The 26,852-nt window shown below is 43.7% G+C and overlaps 1 protein-coding gene across 3 annotated transcripts in view; it reads right to left on the bottom strand.

The window, feature by feature from the left end:
- GABRA3 (gamma-aminobutyric acid type A receptor subunit alpha3) overlaps positions 1-26,852 on the bottom strand; it is a 164,787-nt gene that overhangs the window by 117,380 nt on the left and 20,555 nt on the right. For all 3 annotated transcript variants that reach the window (XM_043974309.1, XM_043974310.1, XM_043974308.1), the window contains exons 2-3: positions 18,607-18,785; positions 319-440 (exon numbers count right to left, since the gene is read on the bottom strand). In XM_043974309.1, the coding sequence (XP_043830244.1) occupies positions 319-440; positions 18,607-18,737 (253 nt within the window). In that variant the 5' untranslated portion in view covers positions 18,738-18,785. The remainder of the gene's footprint in view (positions 1-318; positions 441-18,606; positions 18,786-26,852) is intronic.

Consider the following 26,852-nt stretch of genomic DNA (forward strand, 5'->3'; position numbering starts at 1 on the left):
AAATACCCCACGTGAAACCCAAGAGAGCCGTAAGCCCTGACCCACTGCCCAAGGGACCCTCCTAATGAAAACTGCCAAGCCCAAGCAGAGAGACTAGGCTAGGGAGCTGCTGCTGCTGCTGCTGCTGAGGTTTATCCATGATGGAGCCTTTCCACACGAAAGCTGCCTCAGGTTGGCACTTCATGGGGAGAACTCTCATAGGCAGACCATAAGACTTTCTCCCATAAGCCCATAACCAAAGGCCTAGTCTCTAGGATCAAGGTAACTGACCATGTAATGACCCAGATCAGGGCACACAATCCCCACATAGAGACTGACCTCCAAGCCCAGGTCTTAGCCGGTTGTCATAACCATCCAACAGGCGGTCCAGGATCCTGGTGAAGATGGTGATGTTGTCAGTACTGTCATCCAGAATATCTGACCCATGCTTTGGAGACAGCCTAGAGCATTGGGAGAAAAAGAAAGCAAACACAAACAGGAGATGTAATCCCATGTCTCCACTAGGCCCCCTGTCTTCAGCTTCTTTTCCATTTCCCATGCCAGGGGTATTTTCTCTCTCTCTCCAATATGACCCTGTGTCTACAGCCCAGGGCAGGAGCATCTGCCATTCAGCACAATGAAAATAGAGGAGACGTCCCACTGACGTAGTACTGACTGCACTTATCTGGATTCCATAGCCCTCCAGCCAGGCAATGGTGCCAGGGCCCAAGCTGCTTTACTGCTGCAGCCTCTGGCATCAGGCACAAAATGTATGATAGAGGAATTAGCTTATTTAGGCAATCTCCGAGTCCAGCCTGGGCTATTTTGCAGGACTTTGCCAAATGAGGACCCCTTAGGAACCCTTTGTGGTTGCTACTAGGACATTGGGAGCAGCATACTCTGCAAGAGTTGATGGTGAGGAGCTAGGAGTTTGTAAAAGGGAGGCCAGCTTCAAAGTCTTTTCGAAACACAGCAAAGATTCAAGGCTACAAGTTGTTTCACAAGGTAAGGACACAGGCCTGGGAAAATGACAAGGTGGAGAGGGGGAGCAATGAATGTAGCAACTTATACAAATAGACTTTTAGGCCTAAGAAGTGGGATTCCCAGAAAACCTGTGGGAGATGAAAGGAAGGATGAGAAAGCACATTCAGTGAGCCTGCATTCCCACAAGTCCCTGGGGAGGTGGCTGCCAGAGTATTCATGGCTCAGAAGGCTTATCACCCCAAGCCATGAGGCCTGAGCCTTCCCAGCAGAACAGCAGTGGGATAGAGCCCAGGTACATGCTGGAAAGCTAGTGGAAAATGAGAGGAGCTGAATTGTCAGTGTAAACCGATGTTTGTATAAGCTCAAGTTGGCTTCTTGGGACCATCACTTAGTCAAATGATCTCAGCTCCTGAGAGCTGAAAGAAAACTCTTGCAGATCACCCAGCCCAAGCCCTTCACTTTGCAGATGGGGAAACCGAGGTCCCAAGTCATACAAATAGTTCATGAAGAGAGCCAGTGTTCTTTCTGCTCTACCCCAGCAGAATCCTCAGCTGTTAGAGCTGCCAAGAAGGAAAGGAACTAGGCCAGGCTCCCCAGCATCCTCTCCAATGGAAGTTCTTGTCATGGCAAACATCTGAACTTTGTATCTCCTATCCATGGCAAGTTATCTTATAGCATAGAAAACAAGGTAAGGGGAAGAAGAGGGAGTCAGAGGACAGTCGGCCCAGCAAGCTCACAACTTCGCGCAACAGTGTAGATTCTTGGACCCCCTAGTCCTCTAGAGAAGGCCAACAGGGAAAGTTCTGATACCCTTCTTTTTTTTTTTTTTTTTTTTTTTTTTTTTTTTTTTTTTTTTTTTTAGTGAGGCAATTGGGGTTAAGTGACTTGCCCAGGGTCACACAGCTAGTAAGTGTTAAGTGTCTGAGGCCGGATTTGAACTCAGGTACTCCTGACTCCAGGGCCGGTGCTCTATCCACTGCGCCACCTAGCTGCCCCTCTGATACCCTTCTAAGCAACAGTCCCCTTCCCAGCAAGCCTCCTGATGGGGGGCAGAGTAAAACCACCACAGACAGCTAGGAAGCAGAGGGGGAATGACAAAGCACTGCTCTGCAGTCAGAGGGAGAGAGGGAATGGGAGAGGGAGAGACTTCCAGGGCCCATGATGAATGGCCGCCTAGCAGATGGATTGTGAGAATTGGTGCAAGAGCTTCATCTGGTGGGGGTTGGGGCCCAGAGCTGACAAATTGATGTGCTCCTGCTAAGGAGAGAAAGAAATGACCTGGAAGCAGGCCTTTGATTAAGATGAGTGAGCACAGCGACCACTAGACACACAAATGCTTGTCAATGGCTTTGTAAATGGTTCCCATTCATTTCCAGAAGGCCAGGCTGGGACTCCGGGTCCCTCAATATTCCTGCCTACCCCAGTCTGGGACCAAGCAAGGACTATGCAAAGGAAGAAAACAATCTGTGTCACCATCCCATAAGCCTTTGCTGCTACATTGGTTTTTTTCCTTCTTTCTCCTTATCCCATTGCTCATTGGGGGGGGGGTCATCTCCTCTTGGCCTCTCCACTCCTTAGCATCTTTAATTCTATGATCTAAAATTCATTTCCAGGGGAGGGAAAGGGAAAGAGAAGGAAGGAGTTGGAAAGGGAAGGGGTGAGGGGGGAACATGCCAAATGGCAGCAGGTTTAAATCCTCTCCATTTGTTTTTCTTCTCCAACCAATAGTTGGTAGTTCTCCCATGTTGCTTGGGTCTTCCTCATTTTACCCAGCATTCAATTGTGCCTATTCAAACTGAGGAGGTTCTCAATGCCCTGTCCATCTCCCAGGTGTGGAAGAAGAAGAAGCCACCCCACCAAGGAGTCTGAGCATGGTAGAAAGGAAAGATCTTGGAAGACCTGGAGAAATCCTCTTTTTCCAAGCCTTCATTTTCCAGTGGGGAGCAGGTGGAGGGGAGTGAGGCCTAGAGTAGGAAAAAACTCATCAAGAGTCCCATAGCAGGTGAGGGACAGAGCCTGGTATAGAAGCCAGGCCTCCTGACTCCCAGTCTGGTCCCATGCCATGTGGTCCCCTCTTACAGGAATTTACAGCTACTCTCTGTTTGGTCTTTGGCAAAATGCCACTGGTGTTTCTCCATTACAGATTTGATGCAAGTCCCTTTTAAGACAGGAGTTAATGAATGTTGTGATATAGCCCCAACCCTCTTTTCAATAGATCTCTCTGTGATTTTACACTTGGCTGCTAATGAATTTCCTGCCTGAGTTGAACTACATTATTGAATGGATGGGAGCTGGTTGGATCTCCCCAGACTTCTAACTCAGGCCAGACCTCCTTCTCTGGCAATGGCTGAACTTCAGGTACTTCCAACTGAGGCTGACCCTAGCACTTCCACCATGGCAATTACTCTGGACCCAAAGGCAGGGTTTCCAACAACAGCCACACAGGGGCCCATAGAACATCAGAACTAGCAGGGTCATGCCCCTTATTGGAGACAGAAGAGAAAACAAGACTCAGAAAGGGGAAGTAAGCAGAATGCTGTCGGAGATGGCAAGAGCACTGAATCTGGAAGCAGGGCCATGGGGTTGAATTTGGGCTCCATTTATTGCATACGTGATTTTGGTCAAATCATTTTCCCTCTCCAAGATGTAATTTTCCTCTTTTTTTAAAAAGAGGAGGTTGAGAGCAAAGAACTTGTTACCTATGGGATTTATGGATAGGAGAAGAATGTATGAATAATCAAGAGATAGAGGGCATTGTGGGATGTAAAGGGGATAATTCTGACTACATTAAATTAAAAGGAAAGAAGAAAATTGGAGGGGGGAAATTTTATAGACAGTTTCTCATATAAAGGCCTTATGTCCCAAATACATAGAGAACTGAGTTAAATTTGTAAGAATATGAGTCATTCCCCAATAGATAAATGGTCAAAGGATATGAACAGGCAGTTTCTGGAAGACAAAATCAAAGGAATCAAATCACTCATATAAAAATGCTCTAAATAATTATTGATTAGAGAAATACAAATTAAAACAACTCTGAGATACCATCCCACACCTATCACATTGGCTAAAATGATAGAAAGGAAAAATGACAGATCTTGGGGGGGATGTGGAAAAATTCAGACACTGATACACTGCTGGTGGAGTTGTCAACTAATCCAACCATTTTGTAGAGCAATCTGGAAGCGTGCCCAAGGAGTTATAAAACTGTGTATAGCCTTTGACCCAACAATACCACTATTAGGTCTGTTTCCCAAGGTGAACATGGAAAAAGGAAAAGCACCTATATGTTCTAACATATTTATGGTAGCTCTTCATGTTGGTAAAGAACTGAAAATTGAGGGTATGCCCATCAATTGGGGAATGGCTGAATAAGTTGTGGTACATGATTGGGATGGTATACTACTGTGCTATAAGAAGTGACAAGCAGGTTGATCTTAAAAAACCATAGAAAGACCTGCATGAAATAATATGAAGAGAGAAACAAGGAACACCAAGAAAAAATTGTATATAGCAAGCAATATTGTTCTGAGGAATACAATCATTCAAACTGATTAAAAAGGACTTACAGAGGAATATGCTATCCTCCTCTACATGGTTCCACATCTATATCTGTGTCAAATGTTGGCCTTCTCTAACTAGGGGTTGGGAGAGAGGGAGGGAGGTAGACAACTAGGTACTCAAAATGTAACAAAAATAAATATTTTTTTAAAAAGAGGGAATTGGATTTGACTATCTCAAAGGTCCCTTCCAGTTCTGGAGTCTATGAAGTGACTTACTCAAGGTCACACTGCAAATTAGCGGGATGAGTGCACCAAAGCTTTTTTACCTCAAAGCCAGCACTACATCCTACTGTTTTGTTAATAAGCTATATTATAGAATCTTCCCTAAAGATGCTTAAGGAAAAGCTAACTGCCTCCAGATTAGAACGCACCCCACAGTACCTCTAAGGCAGTGCTGTCTTTTTCTTAGCTATCGCTTCCACAGTGGGAAGGCATCTAGCAAAGCCTGGCTGTTTGAGGAGTGCCGCCTCAACAAGAATTCTGCCTATTCCCTCCAACCAAGTCCTGCATGGCTACTTAGCAACTGGATGTTGCATCCTCCCAGGGAGTGAGTTAGACAGATTTGGGGAGCAAAACATTTATGGCTGATCAACCAGAACATGTTAGTCCATTTACTCGCTCTAACTCATTTTCTTGCTGGATTTCAGTACAGGCTGCTGTGTAATGAGACTTCAATTTCCAAACACATCATCTGCCCAATGTGGGCATGTTTGGAATATTCAGAGAACATTTTCTCTAACGAACCATGTTCACAGTCGCATGTGGGTTCCCAGGCTAGCCCACAAAGGCCTATTTAACCCAGAATATAACAGGGTAATATCTCCATTAGGACTATTGGTCAGTTACATTATGGATAGATTGTGGGCATTTGCACCCAACTAGGAGCATGAAATTAAAGTGCAGAAGAAAGTAAAGCAGCTTCTGCTCTAGGATCAGTGGTTACCAGCCAGTTTGAACCTCTCTGGCTCATCGCTCAGACCAGAGACTCTTCTTGCCTCCCAGAATGCATAGCAGTACTCTTTTGTTTCTGGGATCAATTTGACTTTTGACCTTAAGTCTTTGTCTTCCTATAGACCTCCTGTATCTACTCTCAAAGTCACCCTCATTCTTGATTAGCTTCGCTCCAGATCCTGGCTCTCCTATTCTGCCCTGTCCCATGCCACATGTGACAAAAAGGAAACATGGTAGCACTGTGAACCCCTCTCACCCTTGAGCAGAGCCTGGCACAAGCTAGCCACCCATGTAAGTGGAGTGTAGGCTAGAGTTCTAGAAAGGTCAACCCCCTCATTTTATGGGGTAGGAAGACTAAGACCAAGAAAGGGGAAGAGACTTGTTCAAGGTCACACAAGTTGCAAGTAGCAGACTCAAGGTTAAAAACCCAGTTCTTCTGATCCCATAACAACCCCATTGTGCTGACTCTTGAAATATTTGTAAAGTCAGTTATTAATATATATATGCATACATATGTACATGTTGAAGCCTGCCATATGTTGATTTAAAAATTAGTATACATGCCTAGACAGAGTAATTACCTGGTTTCTTTGTGCTCATGATTGCATGAATATGAAAAACAGTGTGGTCTGTAAACTGCCCTGGTCAGGCCACATCTGGAACCTTGCATTCAGATCTGAGTACAACAGTTTAAACAGGAGATTGGTAAGCTGGAGAACATGCAGCAGGAAAGTGCCTAAGGTTGGTAGAGGGCATTGTTACCCTGGATAAGAGAAGATTTGAGATTTGGAAGGGCTGAAGGGAGATGATTACTGTCCTTGGCCAGAGAACACAGGCAGAGAAGCATCAAAATTGGAAAGCCAATCTGAAATCGAATCAGTGAGGATAGGAGAAGAGAGGTAGGAAATTGTGGGAAGGGTCTGGAAGTTAGATTTCTATCTGAGTCCTGTGCAGAGACAACAGTTAAAGGCAGCTTCTGTTTGTATATGAGGTTTCATAGGAATCCAAGGCAACTGAGCAAGATAGAAGCACATCGTGAGAAAATGTAATAAGTCCTCTATTAATAAAGCTTTGCTCATAATATCCAAGTAGCTGAACCCCCAACAGGGCAAATAGAGAAGGAAAGTAGATGGTTTGGCCAAGAGACATAGCCACAAGAGCTAGCAATAAGAACGACATGGGGCTGAGGATTTTCCTTCCAACATACATGAAGGCCAAAAGGAATTTTGAAATGAGTAGCAACAAATGTGCTGTTTGTGTTTCCTCCAGTGCCAAGTAATGGTTATGCCTGTGCAAACATGCAAGTCAATCTTCCTTGGAGAAGAGATAGTGAAGGGCGAGAGGCATGCCTCACTACTTTCCAGGAAAACAATGAGAATAAAATCCCCTTGGAAATTTGGAAGGGATTCTTTCAAAAGGAAACAAAGAAGGGAAAGAGTCAGAAAAGGCACAGAGGACACATAACCTATGTCAGGAGCCCGGAGTGAGTAACAATGAAGCATAGGAAAAGAATGGAACATTTTGGATTATGGAATAGGTTGGAGACTCTTCCTGGACAGTGAAGAGATAGAACCATGAAAGGAGAAATGGCTTCTTGAGCTCCCAGAAATTATGACAGGGATACATATGCATCACAAGGAGAGAAGTCACCCAGAAAGAGTCAGAGACAGAAGAATAAGGAGTGACGGCTGGTGACTCTGCTGAAGAATACTGAGGCAGCCATATGGCAACCTGACATGTTGTTCAGGCATTTTTCAGTTGTGGCCAACCCTTTATAACCCCGTTTGGGGTTTTCTTGACAAAGGCAATGCATTGGTTGGCCATTTCCTTCTCCAGCTCATTGTATAGATGAGGAAACTGAGGCAAACAGGGTGAAGTGACTTGCCCAGAGTCACACAGCTAGTCAGTGTCTGAGACCAGATTTGAACTCAGGAAGATGAGTCTTTCTGACTTTGGGCCTGGAGCTCTATCCACTGCATCACCTAGCTGCCCGTGAACCTGCCATGACTGGGGCTTAACATATAGGAATGATGATATCTTGGTCAGAGATCAAATGCACATGTCAAGAGCCAGTAAAAATAGATTTGCCTGGAGAGTTGCAAAGCTGATCCAGTAGGATTTAGATTACAAATGGAAGATGAGGCAGAAAAAACTACCCCCATATATCTGCCAAACCAGGTACTACAGAGAGAATCAGGTGTGACATTTTTTTTTACCAAACCATCTTGGCGAGGGTTGCTCCTGGTGCAGAATTTCCTCTACCAATACAGATCAGCACCTTTTCTGTAACTGATGTCTCAGAGGTATAACATTAGGAAAAGAAAAGTAGCAGAGAAGAGCAATAATTCAGCAGATATAATAAAGGAGCCTTCAATAAAACCCAGAATCCCATCTATCAGTGTGGTATAATAAATAGAATGCTGAACATAGAATAGGGAGGACCTAAGTTCAGAGTCCACCTCTGACACTGACGGCATAAGCACAGGCAAGTCAGTAAATCTCTCTGAGCCTCAATTTCCTCATGTACAAAGTGGGAATTTGAATACCCATAGTATCTGTCTCTCAGGGTTGTTAAGAGGATCCAACCAGATAATTGAAAAAGCACTTTCTTTGCAAAATCTAAAGTGCTATGTAAACACTAGGCATTATTGTTCAGTCTTTCAGTTGTGTCTGACTCTTCCTGACCCCATTTGGGGTTTTCTTGGAAAATATACTGGAGTGGTTTGCCATTTCCTTCTCCAATCAGTTAATATTACTCTATTGTATCTACAAGCAAATGTATGAACTGTGGGTCATGGTAACTGGAGAGCTTTCAAAAGAAGGGAAATACCTCTTAAGTATGAAGATTTGGGGGGACAGTTCTCATGAAGGTGATATACCTATGGAAAACTATTCAAATTCAGGATAAGAAAGACAATTGAGTAGCATTCCATTGTGTAATAATAGCTTATTTGTATATCACTTTAAGGCTTGCAATGCACCTTACAAACAATATCTCATTTGATTCTCACAACAGCCCTGGGAGATGGGTGCCATTATTGTCTCCAATTTACAGATGAGAAAACTAAGGCAGACAAAGGTTAAATGATTCACCCAGGGTTCATAACTAGTAAATATCTGAGGCTAGATTTGAACTCAGGTCTTAGCTACTTCTAAAAAGTCAAACACACAAGGAACTTTAAGAACTGGAATAAAGAAGCAAAACAGAGAGTATTTGGGTGTATCGGTGGATGAACAGAAGGCATATTGTAGTAGAACTATACCACAGACCACTCATCCAGAAGGATGAAATATATAAGTAGTTCAGGAAACTGATTATAAACCTAGAATGGCAATATAATACAGTTGTCATATAGGACTTCAGCCATCTAGACATATGCTAGAGTCCTCACTATTTCAGAAGTGGAGCAACTAGTAAATTCTTCACTTGCCTTAATGATAATTTTTGTTCTTTAAAAGGTAGAGGAAGTGGGGGCAGCTAGGTGGCACAGTGGATAAAGCACCGGCCCTGGATTCAGGAGGACCTGAGTTCAAATCCGGCCTCAGACACTTGACACTTACTAGCTGTGTGACCCTGGGCAAGTCATTTAACCCTCATTGTCCTGCAAAAAAAAAGGTAGAGGAAGTGCTAGTCTGTACCTAGTTCTGACCAGCAAGGAGCAACTTGATTGTTGGGGTGACAATGATGAAACGCTCATTAAGAAGAGACCATTATATCTTAGCCTCTTCCAGTCTTTGCTCTCCTTCCCCACCATATATTCTGACATGACACCAATACTTTTAGAGAGCATATGGTAAGGATTCAAAGAAAGTATGGATATTATTCTACAGTCTAAAATTCCATTAAGGAAATACAGTACCAGAAAGATGGGAAGATCTCAAGAAATCTCATAGACAAGTACAAACAATTCCATGGGGGGAAGAAAAGAATACATTCTCTAAAGAAACAAGTATAGAGGCATAAGGTTAATGGCCAAGTTATATTTGTAAAAGGCATATACGGGAGACAGAAGCAAGATCAGGTAGCTGTGATTAAATGAAAAAGAATAGTACTAGAAAAATAGTATCAGGAAGACTAAAGCTAGGAATGAAGTGAAAAGGGGAATGAATGCAAAGAACAAGAAAAAGATCTTTTTCCCATATTAAGGGCAAGAAAAACAAAGAGGTGGATCAAAGAAGATAATGGCTCAGGGTAGATGGGCAATGATAATGTATGATGGCGAGAAGGAAGAACTACTCAATTCATATTTTGCTTTGATTTTCTCTGCCAATGAAGATTATTTTCAGGACTAAGAAGGATGGGGAAAAGGTGGTTACTATATAGATGACACAGAGAATAAGTGAGGAAATGGTAAGAGCAATTAATTCCCTTTATTGAGTTTAAGTCACCAAGGTTGGATAAACTATATCTCAAGGTGATGGATATGATTGCAGTCACTGCTGGTGATTTTTGAAAAATCACACAGAACAGGAGAGGAGCTCCAGGACTATAAAATGGCAAATGTCCCAGTTTTCAAAACAAAAAGCAGAGTAGAGACTACAAACTATAAGTCAGTGTACTTGCCTTCAGTTCCTGACAAAATTGTAGGATGTGATTCTAAATGTGAGCGTTAGAAAATGAAGTTATGATCACTAAAAGCCAGCATGACTTCATTGAGAACAGGACTAACGTCCTCTTTCTAGTAGCAGGGTCAGGGAAGTGCCATGGCCACTGTAAATTGCTTTCCTGAAATATAGACATGCTAAATCTCTTGTACTATCCTTCTATCAAGATAGTCCAATGGAAAGAAATCTAGACTTGAATCTGAGGACCTGGAATCAAATCCAGGTTCTGCTACTTACTGCTGTGTAACCTTGGGGAAGTGACTGAACTTCTCTGGCCTTCATTTTCCTCATCCATAAATGAAGAAGCTGGACAAGATGACCTAACAGGCTCCTTTCATTTCTAAATATTAAGATATGATAAGATGGAAAGAGATGGGCTAGAAGACAGTTTTGAACTGGCTAGATAGTCCAAATGCATTAATGTAATCTAGAAGAGAGGGTTCTGGTGGGATTCTCTAAGGATTAGTACTTAGCCCTGTGGTTCTAGATATTTCTGCCAAAGGCTCGGGTGAAGGTGCAAATGCCATATTTATCAAATTTGCTGATGATTTGAAGCTGAGTTGGACAGATCAAATATTGTATAAAATATCTCAAGTTAGAAAAATGTGCCAACTATATAATTGGGTGGAATAGAATAGAGATAAATGCAAAGTCTTCTACTTGGGATCAAAAAGTCAATTACACAAGTACAGGATGGAGGAGGCATGGCTATATAACAAAGAGTGTGAAAAAGGGAGTTTTATTCAACTCCAGGCTGAGTCCATAGTGTGATGTACCAAAAAAATAAGAACAACTAATACAGTCTTGAGCTACATTAAATAAATGCAGGTGTCATAAACGAGGGAGGTGCCATTTCCTATGTATTCTGCCTGGCTCCAACAATATTTGAAGTAATGTGTTCAGTTTTAGAGCCACATTTTTTTTAAAAAATTGTTATAGGCCAGGAGGCTAGTAGATTTAGAATAGCCTGTGTTAATCTCCCTCCAGTCACACACCAACAACCAAGGCTATTGAGTCAGAAGGCAGTGGCATAGATAGATAGGGTAGCTTGAGTTAATTTTGACTCTACCATGATTGGCCTGAAACCCAAGTAGTTGTGGGCCCTTGAAGCAAGAAGTATATAAGGATCCCTCTATGGGTCGAGAGGAAAACTGGTGAAACAGCCATGGAGCTTCCTTGCAGTCTGCTTTTGCCTTCTTTGGGACTGCCTTTCCCTGAGGGTCATTGTATGGGTTTTTATGAAAGTAATGTTTTCTCTTAACTTCGGGGATCTGTGGGATCCACTGTATCAGATGGGGGAATCATTCCCATTGCCAAATGAGGGTGGTCCCAGAGGAGAATGACCAGGATGGAGGGGAGACCTACAATCAGGCCACAGTAGGGTGAATGAGGGAACTGGGGATATTTAACATGGCGAAAAGAAGATTTAGGGAAGACTTCATAAATGTATTGAAGTATTTCAAGGCTTTTCATGTGGAGAGATTCAATTTATTTGCTGGATTCCAAAGGGCAGAACTAAGAAGAGAGAAGCTACAGAGAGATGGATGGACTTCAGCTTGGATTGAGGGGGAGACTTCCTAATCAAAAGAGCAATTAAAAGTAGAAGGGCTTCCTCGAGAGGTAGTGAGCCCTCTTTCACTGGAAGTATGTGAGACAAAGCTGGATGCCTGCTCTTCTCCAGGATATTGGAGCTAGGTCCTGCTCTGAGATGTGGTCAACCCCTGAAAACCCTTCCAACTCTGAGCTTACGAGTCCACGAATATGCATATCACAGATTCAAAATGGGCCCAAACTAACCAGCATGAATTATAATGGAGGTTAATGCAAAGTCATGCATTTAGATTCTAAAAACCCATTTCATAAATCCAAGAAAGGAAGAGAAATGGCTTGACGGGAGTTCATGTGGGGGCGGGGGAAGACCAAAGGATTTTGGTAGATCTCACCATCTATATAAGTCAATATAACTTATGGGTTTTTACACACACACACACACACACACACACATATATATATATGAAATATAGACAATATAACTTACAAGTCAAAATAATTCAATATAAGTCAACAGTGGATCGAGATCATTGGCAAAAAAGTTCAACACCAATTAAAATCTCTAGTGTTCAGACCAAAGGAGGCAATAGTCCCTCCATCCAGTGCTCAGTGTAAAGCAAGCCATATCTAGAGTATCTTATTTACATCTATGCATCATATTTAAGAAGGACATTGAACAAGCTAGAAATGTTCAAAAGAGGGTGAGAGTCCTGCAAATAAGGTCATATCAAGGTTTGCTTGAAAGAACTAGAGATGTTTAACCTATAGAACAGCGGTTCTTTGCCTGGGGTCTGGAAATTTGTTTTTTTATTATTTTGAAAAGCATGTTCAACAGAATTGATCTCCTTTGTAATCCTATGGATTTTTCTTTGTGTTTACAAACATGATTGTGAGAAGGGGGTCATAGATTTCACCAGACTGTCCAAGGGGTCCATCTATTGCCATATCACTATTTATTAGAGAAATGCAGATTAAAATAACTCTGAGGCACTACCTCACACCTATCAGATTGGCTAATATGACAAAAAAAGGAAAAAAATTAATGTTGGAGAAGCTGTGGGAAAATTGGAATACTAATGCATTGTTGGTGGAGTTGTGAACTGATCCAACCATTCTGGAGAGCAATTTGGAACTATGCCCAAAGGGCTATGGGACTGTGCATACCCTTTGACACAGTAATACTACTACTAGGTCTGTATCCCAAAGATATCATAAAAATGGGAAAAGGACCCACATGTACAAAAATATTTATAGCAGCTTTCTTTGTGGTTGCAAAGAATTGGAAATCAAGGGAATTCCCATCAATTGGGGAATGACTGAACAAGTTGTGGTATATGAATGTAATGGAACACTGTTGTGCTATAAGAAATGATGAGCAGGTATATTTCAGAAAAACCTGGAAAGACTTAAGTGGACTGATGCTGAGTGAAGTGAGCAGAACCAGGAGAACCTTGTACACAGTAACAGCAACATTGTGAGATGATCAGCTGTGATGGATTTAGCTCTTCTCAACGATACAATGATCTAAGACAATTCCAAAGGACTTATGATGGAAGATGTTCTCCACATCCAGAAAAAAGAACTGTGGGATCTGAATGCAGATTGAACTATACTGTTTCTACTTTTGTTTTTGTTTTTTGAGATTTTTCTCTTTTGTTCTGATTCTTCTTTCACAACATGACTAATATGGAAATGTGTTTAATGTGATTGTATATATATAGCCTATATTGGATTGTTTTCTGTCTTGGGGACGGGGGAGGGTGGGAGAAAAGTTTGGAACTAAAAATCTTACGAAAACAAATGTTGCAAACTATCTTTACATGTAACTGGAAAACAATAAAATACTTTTATTATTTTAAAAAGAGCCCTCGGGGGCAGCTAGGTGGTGCAGTGGATAGAATACCAGCCCTGGAGTCAGGAGTACCAGAGTTCAAATCCGGCCTCTGACACTTTACACTTACTAGCTGTGTGACCCTGGGCAAGTCATTTAACCCCAACTGCCTCACCAAAAACAACCCTGCTATGTAGAAGAACAGACCTAAAGACCTATCACATGGAAGGAATGAGTGTCATACCTATTCTTTGGAGCATCAGAATGAGGACTATCACAGGGAGACATTTCAGCACAATTTGAGAAGGAGCCGTCTAACAAAGTCAGTCAATAATGGAACAGACTGCTTTGCAAAGTAGTGAGCTCCCTATCAAGGGAATCATTCAGACAATGATTTGGTTGACTATCTGCCAGGGATGGAATAGATTACATTCCTGAAATGGGTGGAATCTTGGACCAGATAAAACTATAGGCCCCATTCTAGTTCAGAGTATATAACCAGATAGCCCCAGACAGATTCAACTGGCTTTGATTCAATTCAACCAGTATTTGCATTCCCATTATCTGCCAGGCTCCATACTAGGCACTAAAATGGTTTACTCTCTGAGATACTGAGATTATAAACTCCCTGAGGGCAGGCATCACGTTTTATTCATCAGAATGCCTTCCATAGGCTTTGAACAGAGTAGGAACTCCATAAATATAAACTGACTGATTGACTGATTAAAGGCAGCTGAGATAGCCAGAGGCTGCACTTTACCAAACAAACCACCATATGGGGGGGGGGGAGAAACAACAGAGAAAATGGTTTTTCCACCACGTGAAGAAATTTCCAAAGAACAGCCAGGAAAAAAATAAATCTCAGAAATTGTATTCAAGAGCAAAATCATTAGCCTGTACCCTATAGACTCAAGGCTTCATTCGGCCCCATTTTTTCTGTGCAATTACAAGAGTTAAGTCATCTAGCATCCCACACATTCCAAGGTCAACCTTCCAGCAAGCTCAATCTCCATTCAGAGCACATAGCCCGGACCAGGAAATAAACCTAAAGAGGCCTTGGTCACCCAGCCCCTCCCCTGAGACCATGTACTTTATTTCTGATAGCTGCACTCAGACCTTTATTGACTCATTTTTAAATATGCAGTTCTAAGCATGCTTGGTTTTGTTTGCGTTTTTCTTCTTTTAGCCTAAACATATTAGCAGCATAAGGGAGCATGGGTGGAGGGGCTACCAGAAATGGGGGATAATGGCACTGAAAAGTGACAGGTGCCTGTCTGGCATCCAGGAAAGAGAAGGAATCACTAAAAAGCAGGCACAGACCTGTATTACTGCACAATGCAATGGGCCTCAGACTCACATGGATTCTGTTCCATTCAGCAGGTAGTAATTAAACACCTCCTATGTGCAAAGCAGCAGGGTGTGGTGGTGCCATATCCAGGCTAGGAGTCAAGAACACCTGGGTTCAAGTTATGTCTCTAACACATATGGCTTCATGACTCTGGGCAAGTTAATTAACTTTTCAGGGCCCCAAGGAAAATCTCTGAGACTATAAACTTGCAACAGTTGCTGATCTACTTTAGTAGAGGAGTTTCCTAAGCAGGTCCTCCCTACACCAAGGAAATCACAGGTCTAGGTTTTTTATAAATGTGCCAGGCACTGTCCTAGGTGCTAGAAATACAAAGACAAAAACAAGTGTCCCTGATTTCAAAAAGCTTACGTTCTAAGAGAAGGTGTACCCGAGTCATCATTTAAAAAAAAAAAGTTAAATTGTGTCCAGTGTCTTCTGTTTGAAAATTTGAGAAAGATTTTCATTCAAAATGGCTAAAATTAAGAGTTTCTCTTAGAAGCACCATTTACCTTAAAATTTTGACTGATGTAGAATATCTGATTCTCCAATGTTACTGGTTAATTGATGGCTTATTGTAGCTGAACTCCACACTTCTGCCCTAGGACTTCCTCTCTTTTCTTTTTTTTTGTGGGGGGCAATCCGAGTTAAGTGAATTGCCCAGAGTCATATAGCTTAGTAAGTGTCTGAGGCCATATTTGAACTCAGGTCCTCCTGACAACAGGACCAGTGATCTATCCACTGTGCCACCTAGCTGTCCCTCTTTCTTCCCTTTCCTTTGGTGTTCTCATGTACTCCCTGGAATTCTTTTTCTTCTATGCTTCTCTACCCCCAAGCCTCTCCCCAAATCTCCAATCCCATATTTCCAGCTGCCTGCTAAATATCTCCATCTGATTCTCCTGCCTGTATATTCAGTCTATCAAAATCTAACCTTCAGTATTTCAAAATCATTTCCCTTCCCCAAAGCCTCGCTGTTTCCTAACATCTCTATTTCTGTTGCTAGCATCACCAACCTCTCAGTCACTCAGTCTCAAAACCTTTGACTCATCTTTGACTTTTTCCCTTTTTCTCCCTCTCCCACGTCCAATCAGTTGCCAAGTCCTGTTGATTCTACTCTGACAACAACTCTCAAATCTATCTCTTCCTTTCCACTCCCACTGAAACCAGCCTAAATTAGCCCTTATCCTTCTGTTTGAACCACTGTAATAGCCTCCTAACTACTCCTCCGGCCTCCAGCTTCTCTCCACTCCAATTCATCCTTCCTAGTTTTGCTTAAGTAATCTTCCTACCATAGAGCTCTGATCACATCACTCCTTACTCAAAAACATCAGCTAATTCTCATTGGCTAGGAAATAAAGACACTAATCTCTTCTCTGTCCCTTATAAATTCTGTAACCTCAGGCAAGTCCCAACCTCTTTATAGCAGAGAATTCCTTCACCTGTAAAAATGAGGAGATTCGACTAGATGGCTCTTCCCACCTTGAAATATATGGCCTTTCCACAGACTCTTGTGTTCTAGTTAGACTGGACTATCCAACCTCCATTCCTGTCTTGCCTCTTGTCTCTGTATACAGATTTGTCTTTTCCCACCATAGAATGGGCTGCCCCCCAGCCCCTCACCATGTCAGCCCATTCACATCTCTCCTCCTTTAAGACCTAACTCAGGTGCCTCCTATTCTACAGAACCTTTCCTATCCTTCTTCCCTGCCTCTCCAACTGCCTTGAAGCATGAGAGATACTTTCACTCCTCTAATTTCTCATCATTGCCCAGACCCCTCCTTTGCACTTATGACACTCACCTTTGTATCATCGTTTGCATACTCATACTTTCCTCCCATTAGATTTTAAGCTCCTTAAATACAGGGGCCAGGTCATATCAATGTTTGTACCCCTAGCACTTAGCCCAAAGCCTTGAACATGTTATATTCTTAATACTGGTTGAATGACTAATATGTAAATATGTTTTACATGATTGTACATGTAAAATCTATATCAAATTGCTTACTGTCTCAGGGAGGGGGTAGAGGAGGGAGGGAGGGAGAGAATTTGGAGCTCAAAGTTTCAAAAAATGAATGGCAAATGCTTTTACATGTAAGTTTGAAAAATAATATGTTATTTGAAAAATAAATATCTGTTGAATTTTACTTCCTGACAATGAGAAGTGTCCCCAAATGGGATGGACTGCCTCCAAGAGGCCTCCACTCACGAAAGATCTTCAAACACAGGCTGTTGGCAATGTTGCAGAGAGTATCTTGGATAGGATGTGGGTTGGACCGGATGGCCTCTGAGGTCCTTTCCAATTAAGGCTTTCTTCATTGAACTGAGTTGATTTTTATAAATTTGATAAGAGGCAAATTAAAGGGGGGGGGTTGCTTCCCAGGCAAGAATATAGCCAAGATTCAACCAAAGCATGACCATATTTAGAAATCTTGAACACCAAGAATATTTTGCAAGTGTAGCCTGTCCCTCAGCATCGACAAAGAGAAAGTCTTGCTTTCACATGCAGCATCCCCAAAATGTGCAGCAATAGCTGAATGCTGGAATCCTGTCTGTCCTTCAAGGCACATTGAAGTCAACAAGCATACATTAGGTGCCTACTAAGTACCCGGCACTGAGCTCCATCCTAGACATATGCAGACAAAAAGAAAGTAAACAGTCTATCTACCCTCAAGGAACTTACATTCCACTGTGGTGAGACAACACCCCAAGTCAATATATTGTATAAACCAAGTAAGAAAAGTGATTTCCAGGGTGGAGAGGGAAAAAGGAAGAACACTAACAATTGGCGGGATGAGGAGAGAGGCCTTACAGAGGAGGTGACTCCCAAATTGATCCAAGGATGCCATGAGGTGGAGGCAAAGAGGAGAGCATTCCAAGTATAGAGGATGCTTTCAGTGCTATCCATTCCATTAAACCTCCTTTACACTTCTCCCATCTCACCTCCAACTGGATTTGACCCTTCTTCCTAGCCTTCCCACCTCTCTCATGACCCAGAACACATTCCTCAATGTACTTATGTATACTTATCATCTTCCCATTAGCCTGTAAGCTCCCTGAGCTCATGAACAGTTTTTCTTTTTTTTTCAATTAAGCAATCATTTGTTCTCCCTTCAACTCCCCTTCCCCTAAAAAAGTTTTATTTTAATTTATTTTAGTGTGTCTCCAACTCTAAAGGGTCTTTCTCATGAATAATGGATAGATGGATGGATGAAATGGCCTGAAGTAGAAAAGATATCTTTAAAAAATCTGAAGTATCTTTAGGGAAGTATGGGAACCTTGGGATAACAAATGGACCCTCTAAATATCTGCTATCACAGAAAAATAGTCCAAGATAGTGGCAGGGAGATTGTTTTATATCATACTAAAATGTCCACATGGGGAAGGAAAGGAGGAAAGGGCATACTGTAATAGCAGGAATGTTCCCAAGGGTTGGGATTTTGTGTTTGTTTTCTTGATTTTTGTTTCTTAGTAACCAACCTTTAGTTCCCATGAACAAGTTGCCACAAAATTCAAAGATTTGTTGCTTTGAAGGGAAAAAAAACTAATTCTTCAGTTTCTCAGTCCTCTTCCCCAAACTTTCTGGCAATCCCATATCAAAACACCTTGGTCCATAGGGTTATATTGGCTCTTTCTGGGTACCCCATGTCCCAGCGGATGTGACCACTGGAGTAAAGTCTGAAGGACCCAGGGGTGAAGACATTGCCATTTGTGGAAGTTTCAGGTACTAAACTGTCCCCCTCCTCCAATGGCTAATCATTGGCAGTATGCCATGACAGACTACTGGCTACAGCCCTTACCCGCCAATGTCCTGCTTCACAAAATCTCCTGGTTCTTTCCGTTCTTGACCAGTTCCAGTTGGGAGAGTGGCCATCACGAGGAGAAGCCCAAGGCTAGTGACCCATATGGGAGGAATCCCTGGGCACTTCATCTTCTCAGGGAAAAGCACAGAAAGACCTGTATGAGAAAAGCTGGAGAGCTGGGGAAAGAGGGGGTTGGAAGAGAAGGGAAAAGGTAGACAGAAGAGAGAAAACAGGGAGATCAATATTCAATTCCATTTAAATCTTCCCGTTTCTATGGCAGCCCAGTTACCAAATTATCAGCTCCCTAGTCTCTTCTTTTCCCCAACTTGTCATCTAAAAAATGGCTCCTGCCAAAGGTAATGAGATCTTGCAATTCCAATATCACCCACTGTATTGCTCACCTAAGAAAGCTAAAGTGGTCTAAGGGAGGGACCCCCTGGACTGAGAACAGGGAGACTGAGGCACTGGCCCCATATCCACTGCCTTGAGCAAGCTATTTTGCCTCCTCTGGGTTTCTATTTTTTTTACCTGCAGAATTAGGAAGCAGATGGTCTGACATTTTATGAAATTCATTGGCTGAGTCCACAGAACATCCAAACATTCAAGTGAAAAAGTCAGCAACCTCGGTGTTCTGCCTGTGCTAGGATAAACAGCTGGATATTTCCAAATCATGAAATGCCAGCCAGCTTAAATGAGACCTGAGTCACTCGAGGGATGACCTTTTCCCCTTAAATTTGATTCCTTGCTTTTATGTGGCTCTTGTCTGGTAGAATCTTAAAAAAAACGTTAACTCTCATCATTCCCTATACCTGGAATGCCCTTAGGCCCATCTCTGCCTACTGAAATCCTAACCATCCATCAAGATCCAGCTCCAAGACCACCTCCAGGAAGTCATCCCTTCTTGTTCCAGCACAGAGCAGATCTCTTCCTTAGGATCCTAGATTAAGACCTGACAGGGACTTAATCTAACTCTATAGCTAAGAAACTTGTCCAGCATTACCCAGGTACTAAGGGGAGAAGCCAGGATCAAGCCCTGGTCTTCTCATTCCAAATCCATCCTCTTCCAGTGCATCACAGTGCCTCCCTCTCAATCCTCAAGACACTTCATTTGTCCCTCTCTCCTTTTGGGTACCAGACCAATATGGTAGCAGAACATACTAAGATTAGTGTAAATATAGTTTACTTCTGAGTTTAAGCTTTGCTCCTGCAAATCTCTTTATACATATGTACATCCATATAGGTTTGTATGCGCACACATATGTATATGTACATGTGTATATACACAGGCATACATCAACAATAATACAAAATAACTTTACAAAAATACTGCCTTGTTTTTGAGATACTTTGTTTTGGTTTTTCTTTAAATGATTCTCTATAAAGGTTTTTTATTTTGCATTTTTATGTTTAGAGTTATTTTTATGCATTTATATACATAGCACTTTGAGGTTTGAAGAGCATTTTACATATATTATCTCATGTGATACTTACAACAACCCTGTGAGGTAAATGATAGTTGTTGTTTTTTCCCAATTTTACAAATCAGGATTCCCCAGTGTCCCAGGCTAAATTTGAATTCAAGCCCAGGGCTCTATCCACCTAGACTTAGTTGCATCATTGGTATGTAAATTGCTTTGCGAAGTTTACAAGATATTATCATCCCATTCCCCAACCCGATCCCCCCCCCACACACACACACACACACACAGGGCCACCTCCTCTTCCTGGATTAGATGGTGAATTCCCTGAAGGCATGGATTGTGCCTTATTTGACACAGCTAAACTCAGACCCGGAAGTCCCTTTGGCTGCACGCTCTGGCTTGGGTCTTTGGGTTTGCTGATCATGGCATTCTAGTGCTGGCTGCCTTTGCCCCTTAGCTCTCATTAGTGAGGTCCCCCATATGTAAATATTTTGTGTGATAGCTTTGGTCACCTCTCCAGTATTTTGGACTGTTTAACATTAACAGGTGGGAGGGATGCTAGAGGTGCTGGCTGACTAACATGAGGCAGGCTGCAGACAGCCCCACAATTAAAAGGTGTGTCCAGCTACCAGCCAGAATAGGACTGCTGACAGAGGTGATGAGAGAGTTCTGGTTTGTCAGGCCAGGGATGGCTGTGTGCAGCTGGGGTGTGCTGGGTCTGTCAAGAGCCGCTGAAGACAGCTCAGTGAGACAATGAAGTTAGCCCGGAGGGAAAGCCCTGGGGCCTGCCCTCAGCAAAGCAGAAGCGGGCAATTTGTCTTTAGTACAGCCTATGCCCCTGGAGGAAGGCTCCCTCACAGTGGGGTCTGTGCTGGGGAGCAGACAGAGGATCTAAAGGAGATAGATGGGCAGAAGGTGGAGGGCATGCCCCCACCCCCGCAAGGGGGGCTGATGGGTGAATGGAAAGAGACACAGAGAGGAAGAGGAAGAAAAGGAGGAGGAGGAAGGGGAAGGTGAGAGAGAGGATATCCATTAAATGCTTACTAAATTCGAGGAGCTGAAGATACAAATCCAAGGAAAACAGCCTTTACCCCCAAGGAGCTTCCATTCTAATGGGGCCTCTGGGAAGATTCTTAGTATTCAGCCTTCCTCTTCCCACAGTCAAAAGGTGGTTCTTGACCCTGAGTGGCCTTGCCATAGGGTGTCGGCGGGCAGCCCCCTCTACTCGTGGTGGGGTGGGGGTTGTTATTGCCCCACTTCAGTGAAGATTAGGATCAGATAATACTGAGCTGCTGGTAGGTGCAAAGGGAAGTAGGTGGGAGGAAAGTTCTGCCTGTGTCCCCAGCCCAGGCTTTCTGGAGGCCATCAGGCTAGTGGGAGAACTTAGGGTGCCCCAAAAGCCTTTGGGGAAGATTCCCTAGCCTCAGTTGGCTAGAATTCTATCAGCTTTGGAAATCATTTGACTTAATAGGCAAGCAGCTGCCCATGACCCTTAACACTGAGCCAGGACCCATCATAAAGAAATGAGGGTTTCTCACCCTGTGGAATAGCCCAGAACTCCAGGACTTGGAATCCAGAAGGGTTGCTCAGAGACAACTTTGGTTCAAGGGTTCTTGACTTTTGTTTGTTTGGGGTTTTTTGGGGTTTGTTTTTTTTTTTGGTGGGGCAATGAGGGTTAAGTGACTTTCCCAGGATCACACAGCTAGTGTCAAGTGTATGAGGTAAGATTTGAACTCAGGTCCTCCTAAATCCAGGGCCAGTGCCTTATCCACTGCACTACCCAGCTGCCCCCAGTTCAAAGGTTCTTAACTTTTTTCTATCCTGGACCTCTTTGGCAACTTGGAGATGCCTGGGGATTCTTTTTCAGAATCATGTTTTTAAATATGTGAAATATATAGTTACAGAGGAAGCCAATTATATTGACAAAGTGTTAGCAATTTAAAAAAAACATGTTCATGGACCCCACGTTAAGAACCCCTGATATCAAGTCCAACTCCTTCATTTTACAGATGGGAAATTTGCCCAAGGTCACATAGCTAGGAAGTCATGGGAAAGAGAAAAAAAGATTGGTAATTTTATGGGTAGGAACAGGTAAGGGATAGTGGGGCAAGGGGAGCCTCTGGGAATTCAAAAGGCACTAGACCTTTAGAGGACAAGAAATAATACTAGGAAGTAGGAGACAGGTGCAGAGAGGGAACTGGAAAGGACCTTTTGCCTTCTTCACAATTTCCCCCAGGGTTCATCCTGTCTCTTTTCTCCTCCAATCTCCTTCCTGGAGGACAAGATGAGGAGGGTCCAGGGCTTCATTGTTCAGTCCGGTCTGACTCTCCATGACCCCACTTGGAGTTTTCTTGGCAAAGACAGTGGAGTGGTTTGCCATTTCCTTCTTCAGTTCATGTTGCAGATGAGCAAACTGAGACAAACAGGGTGAAGTGATTTACTCAGAGTGACACAGCTAGTAAGTGTCTGAGGCCAGATTGGAACTTGGCAAGATGAATCTTCCTATTGTAGGTCCAGTGCTCTATCCATTGCAGCACCCCCCAGCTGACTGGGTCGGGGCAGTACTCACTTAACTCTAATCCGACTCTCATTCCCCAAGCCATCCACTGCCCAGTTCCTCCTCTATAAAACAGATATTCAATTCAATCAGAGGAACATTCATTATGCACATACACTGGGACAGAGATACAAAAACAAACAACAAAAAACGTTTCCTGTCCTCAAGGAACTTGGAGAAATAAATAGTATCTGTCAACTGTAAGAATTTTAGGGTTTGAGGCTAGTAAAACCAACCCTGGTCCAGAGGTAGGAGGCAGGCATTATTATGCTGATTTTATTGCTGAGTGATCAGAGACATTAAGAGACTTAAAATTTAGCAGCCTCCAAGTAGGCAAGAGCCAAAGTCAGAATTGTAACCCCGGGTTCCCAGTCTCAGATTCCTGCACTCCCTTGTCTACACCTGGCTCCATGGCCTCCAAGATCCCTTGCAACTCAAAATCTATGATTCTATGAGCAGTACTCCTGCTCTGACCCCATTCAAGGAAGTGCCCCTCCCTTTTCTGGAACTCAAGGCCATAATGAGCTGCTTCCACCTGGGGTTTGGGTTCTGGGGTTCTGTGTTTGGGTGACTACACACTCCCCTTAGAGGAAGCGATGTCCTCGTGTTATTCCTAGCTTCCTGTGCCCCTCCACAACAGCTGAGCTGCAACTCATGCTCCCTTGCATGACACAATTAGAGCAGAAAGGTGCCTTAGAGGTCAGGAAGTTCAACCCTCTCATTTACAGATGAGGAAACTGAGGCATAAAGAGGTCAAGAAATTCAACCCTCTCATTTACAGATGAGGAAACTGAGGCATAAAGACCACATAGCTAATGTCGGAGCTGGAATTTGAACTTAAGTCTCCAGGTCCAGTACTCTAGCCACTGTGCCATGTTGCTTTCCTCTATACCTTTCCTTACTAGACAAATTTCTCCTCTTGGCTCAGGTCCCTAGGAGCTCCTGAGAATCTCCATTTGTGTTCATCACTTTCTAACTTACAAGGCTCCTCCCCACATATATCAAGTACCTCCCAGCAATCCTATGAAATCAGGCAGGGATGGTGCTCATTTTACAGAGGGGAAAAACCAAGGCTCCCAAAGTAGCATGAATGCAAATGAAAGCAAAGTGCTTTCCTGGCTATAAGCCCATCAAGTTGATAGTGTCAAAGCTTTAACGTCCATTTTACAGATGAAGAAATTGAGGCTCATCGAGCTTAAATGACAATAAGCTCCAGAGCCCACTCTGACATCGGTCATGTTGACTTTAAGTCCAGGGCTCTTTCCACTATGAAGGCTGCCTGCCAGGTGATCATGAGTTAATTTGCTCAGCCATGCACTACTAATGTGTTGTCTAGCTAATGCGTTCCTCCCCCCAGATCCAATGCCTTAATGCCATTTCAATGCACAGGCCTCCAGTAGTGACTTTAATGGTGGAAGTTCAGGCACTGTGACTGGCCCATGAGGAGAGGAGAAGAAAGAAGAGGCTTTGCATGGGGCTGCCTTTTAGTACTTTCTGATGCCCACCAGTGCAAAGGACAGGTAGGCAGGCTGTAGCCCTGGCCATGGGCAGGTGGGGATAACAGAGACTGCTGCAAAGCTAAGGGATATTGGTCAGACCATGTAGAAACCAGATCTAAAGGATTTAGGCAGTCTGCTACAACTATCTAAGGACGCCCAAGCCACAGAGCCCTTGCACCCACAGTGTTCTGGCTTCAGCCAAAGCCAGTAATCCTCTCCACTTCCTGCTGCCCGTTTCAACCCTAATTCCCCTCCCAACATCTCCACAATTGAGCTTAATTTCAAAGATCAAGAAACTAAGACACAAATCCCCATTTGATATGTGAGACTGGCTAGTGAGCTGCTCAGACCTTCTGCTGCTTAAAGGGCCCTCGGCCCAAGGGAGCCTGTTCTCCCCAGGGCCTTCCACCACCTCCTGATATGCCCAATGTAGCACATGCACAGGAGGAGGAAGGCTCCCCCTCCTTCCCTTTGTAGTCTTCTGACCATGTACTGGTGACTAGAAAGTAATCCACCCCCATGGGCAGCTGGGAGATAGGATTATGGCTATATATGCTACACTTATTTCAGAAGCATCCCACAATTTCTCATTTCCCTGGGCCTTAGTCTCCACATCAGTGGACTGAAGGGGTCAGAGGCCCGCCAGTGGTGAGGGAGGGTCCCCTCAGGTAGAAGCTATAGGAACTCTTCTTAGGTTGGCTTAGATGCCCTTCTCAGTCCCTTCTGGTTAAGACCCTATATCAGGCTGGCTTGGTCTACCTTGTCTCCCCCTTAGACCAAAAGCAGGCTTTTCACGTAGCAGTCCCTAAACTCAGGTAAGGGCATTGTCTGATGCAGGGAGGTGCCAGCATCTTACCATTTCCTGCCCTGCCCACCAAGGCCCAATCAAGGTTGGTGGCAGTGTCCACAGTCACCAGCCCTCCATTCATTGTGTTTTTTAATGGACTTTGCTGATCTGCTGCCAAACTCAATCCTTTCCTATAGAAAGAGACCATGAGCACATCCTCTTCCACGAGGTGATTGGCTGACCAAGAGAAGTACAATGCAAAGCTCTAGTCCTGTCCTCCAGTTAGACTCTTCAATCATGGTGCAAAAGATGGCACAAAGGCTATAGGCTCTGTTGCCTTCAGTAGCTCTGCTTTGGCCCTGGGGAAGAATCATTTTGGAGATGACTCAAGACTATAGAAAGGAAGGAGCAGAGGCCCAGAAGACTGGAGCTTGAGTAGGTGGAAAGGGCTTTTGGCCAGAGCCTCTTCCCTAGCCCTATTCCCCTGCCCCCAGTGAAAGGAAAACCAAGAGGCACTTCCACAGGGTTCAAGAGTTCCTTCTATCACTCTCAGGGCTACAACACCTGAACTATACCCTCCTAATAAGTGTCTCTGACTCCCATCAGTCCCCCTCCCCAAACCATCCTTCACAAGACCGGTAAATTGACATATAGAAAGCACAGATATACACATTAAATACACACAGAGTGTAAATGGAATGTAATCTCCGAGGAAAGGCAGTGGCCATTGGGAGAGGGAGGGGTGGAGCCTGGGATTTGAGCTGCATCTTAAAGGGGACCACAGAAGCCAAAAGGTAGAAGAAAGAAGGAAAAACACTGCAAGTGTGGGTGGCAGTCAGAAAATAGGCCCAGAGACAGGAGATGGAGGGAGGCCAGTGACACCAGATAGTAGAGCACCTGAAGAGGGAAGGGGCTGGCTTGTAAAAGGCTTTACCTGCTAAACAGAGGATTTTATATTTCATCCTGAAAGATAAAGTTTTAGGGTTGAGTTGGGGGGGGTGATATGGTCACCTATGTTTTAGGAAAATCACTTTGGCAAGTGAGTGGAGGGTGAATTGGGGCAGGGAGATGAGTGTAATAGTCCGGGATTGAGGTAACTAGGGCCTGAGCTAGTCTGCTGCCTGTGTACTTGGAGAGAAGACAGAAATGATAGGACCTGACTGTAGACCAGATATGTGGGGTGAATCTGAGTGATGGGGAATGACTGAATGGATGGTGGTGCCCAGGGCAGTAATGGAAGGTTTGGGGGGAAAGAGGGATTGTTTAAGATGCCTACAGGACACTCACTGAAGATGTCCAAATGGCTGTTGAGGACCTGGAACTCGGAGCTAAGGACAGAGATTAGGGCTGGATCAACAGAGCTGAGATTCATCTACCAAGATGATCATGGAACTCAAGATCACCACTTAGAAGATCACCAGCAGAGATAGTATAGAGCAAAGGTTCTTAACCTTTTGGGGTCATGACCCTCTTGCAGTCGGGTGAACCCTTCTCAGAACAATATTTGAAGTGCACAAAATACATGAGATTACAAAGGAAACCACTTCTATTGAAATACAGTTATCCAAATCTTCATTAACAAAACAAGTTTATGGAGTTCAGGTATAGAAGACAAAGATAAGAGGGCCCAGGGCTGCTGTTTGAGGGTAGAGGCTGTTCTGTCTTCTTCACAGACCCATTGCCTAGTACTGGGCTTGGGGTAAAGCAGGTCCTTACTGTTTGCTGAATGGAGGCCTAGCCAGCTGGTCCTTTCCTCTGTCTCTGGGACCTCCTTCCCTGGATCTCCCTTGAAGCTCAGGCCTCCGTCCCTCTGCTCTTCTCCCTCAGCACTCCCTCTTGAGTAGCTCAGCCAAGCTAATGACTCCTAAGTGGGTGGCTGCTCCAGCCCTGACCTGAGTCAGCTCCAGGTGTCTAAAGAACATCTCCCCTCACATATCCCGCCAGAATCTGAAGCTTTCCTCCTAAAATGGCCCCCTCTT

The sequence above is a fragment of the Dromiciops gliroides genome, chromosome X (assembly GCF_019393635.1).
Source record: "Dromiciops gliroides isolate mDroGli1 chromosome X, mDroGli1.pri, whole genome shotgun sequence".
Classification (NCBI taxonomy): Eukaryota; Metazoa; Chordata; class Mammalia; order Microbiotheria; family Microbiotheriidae; genus Dromiciops; species Dromiciops gliroides.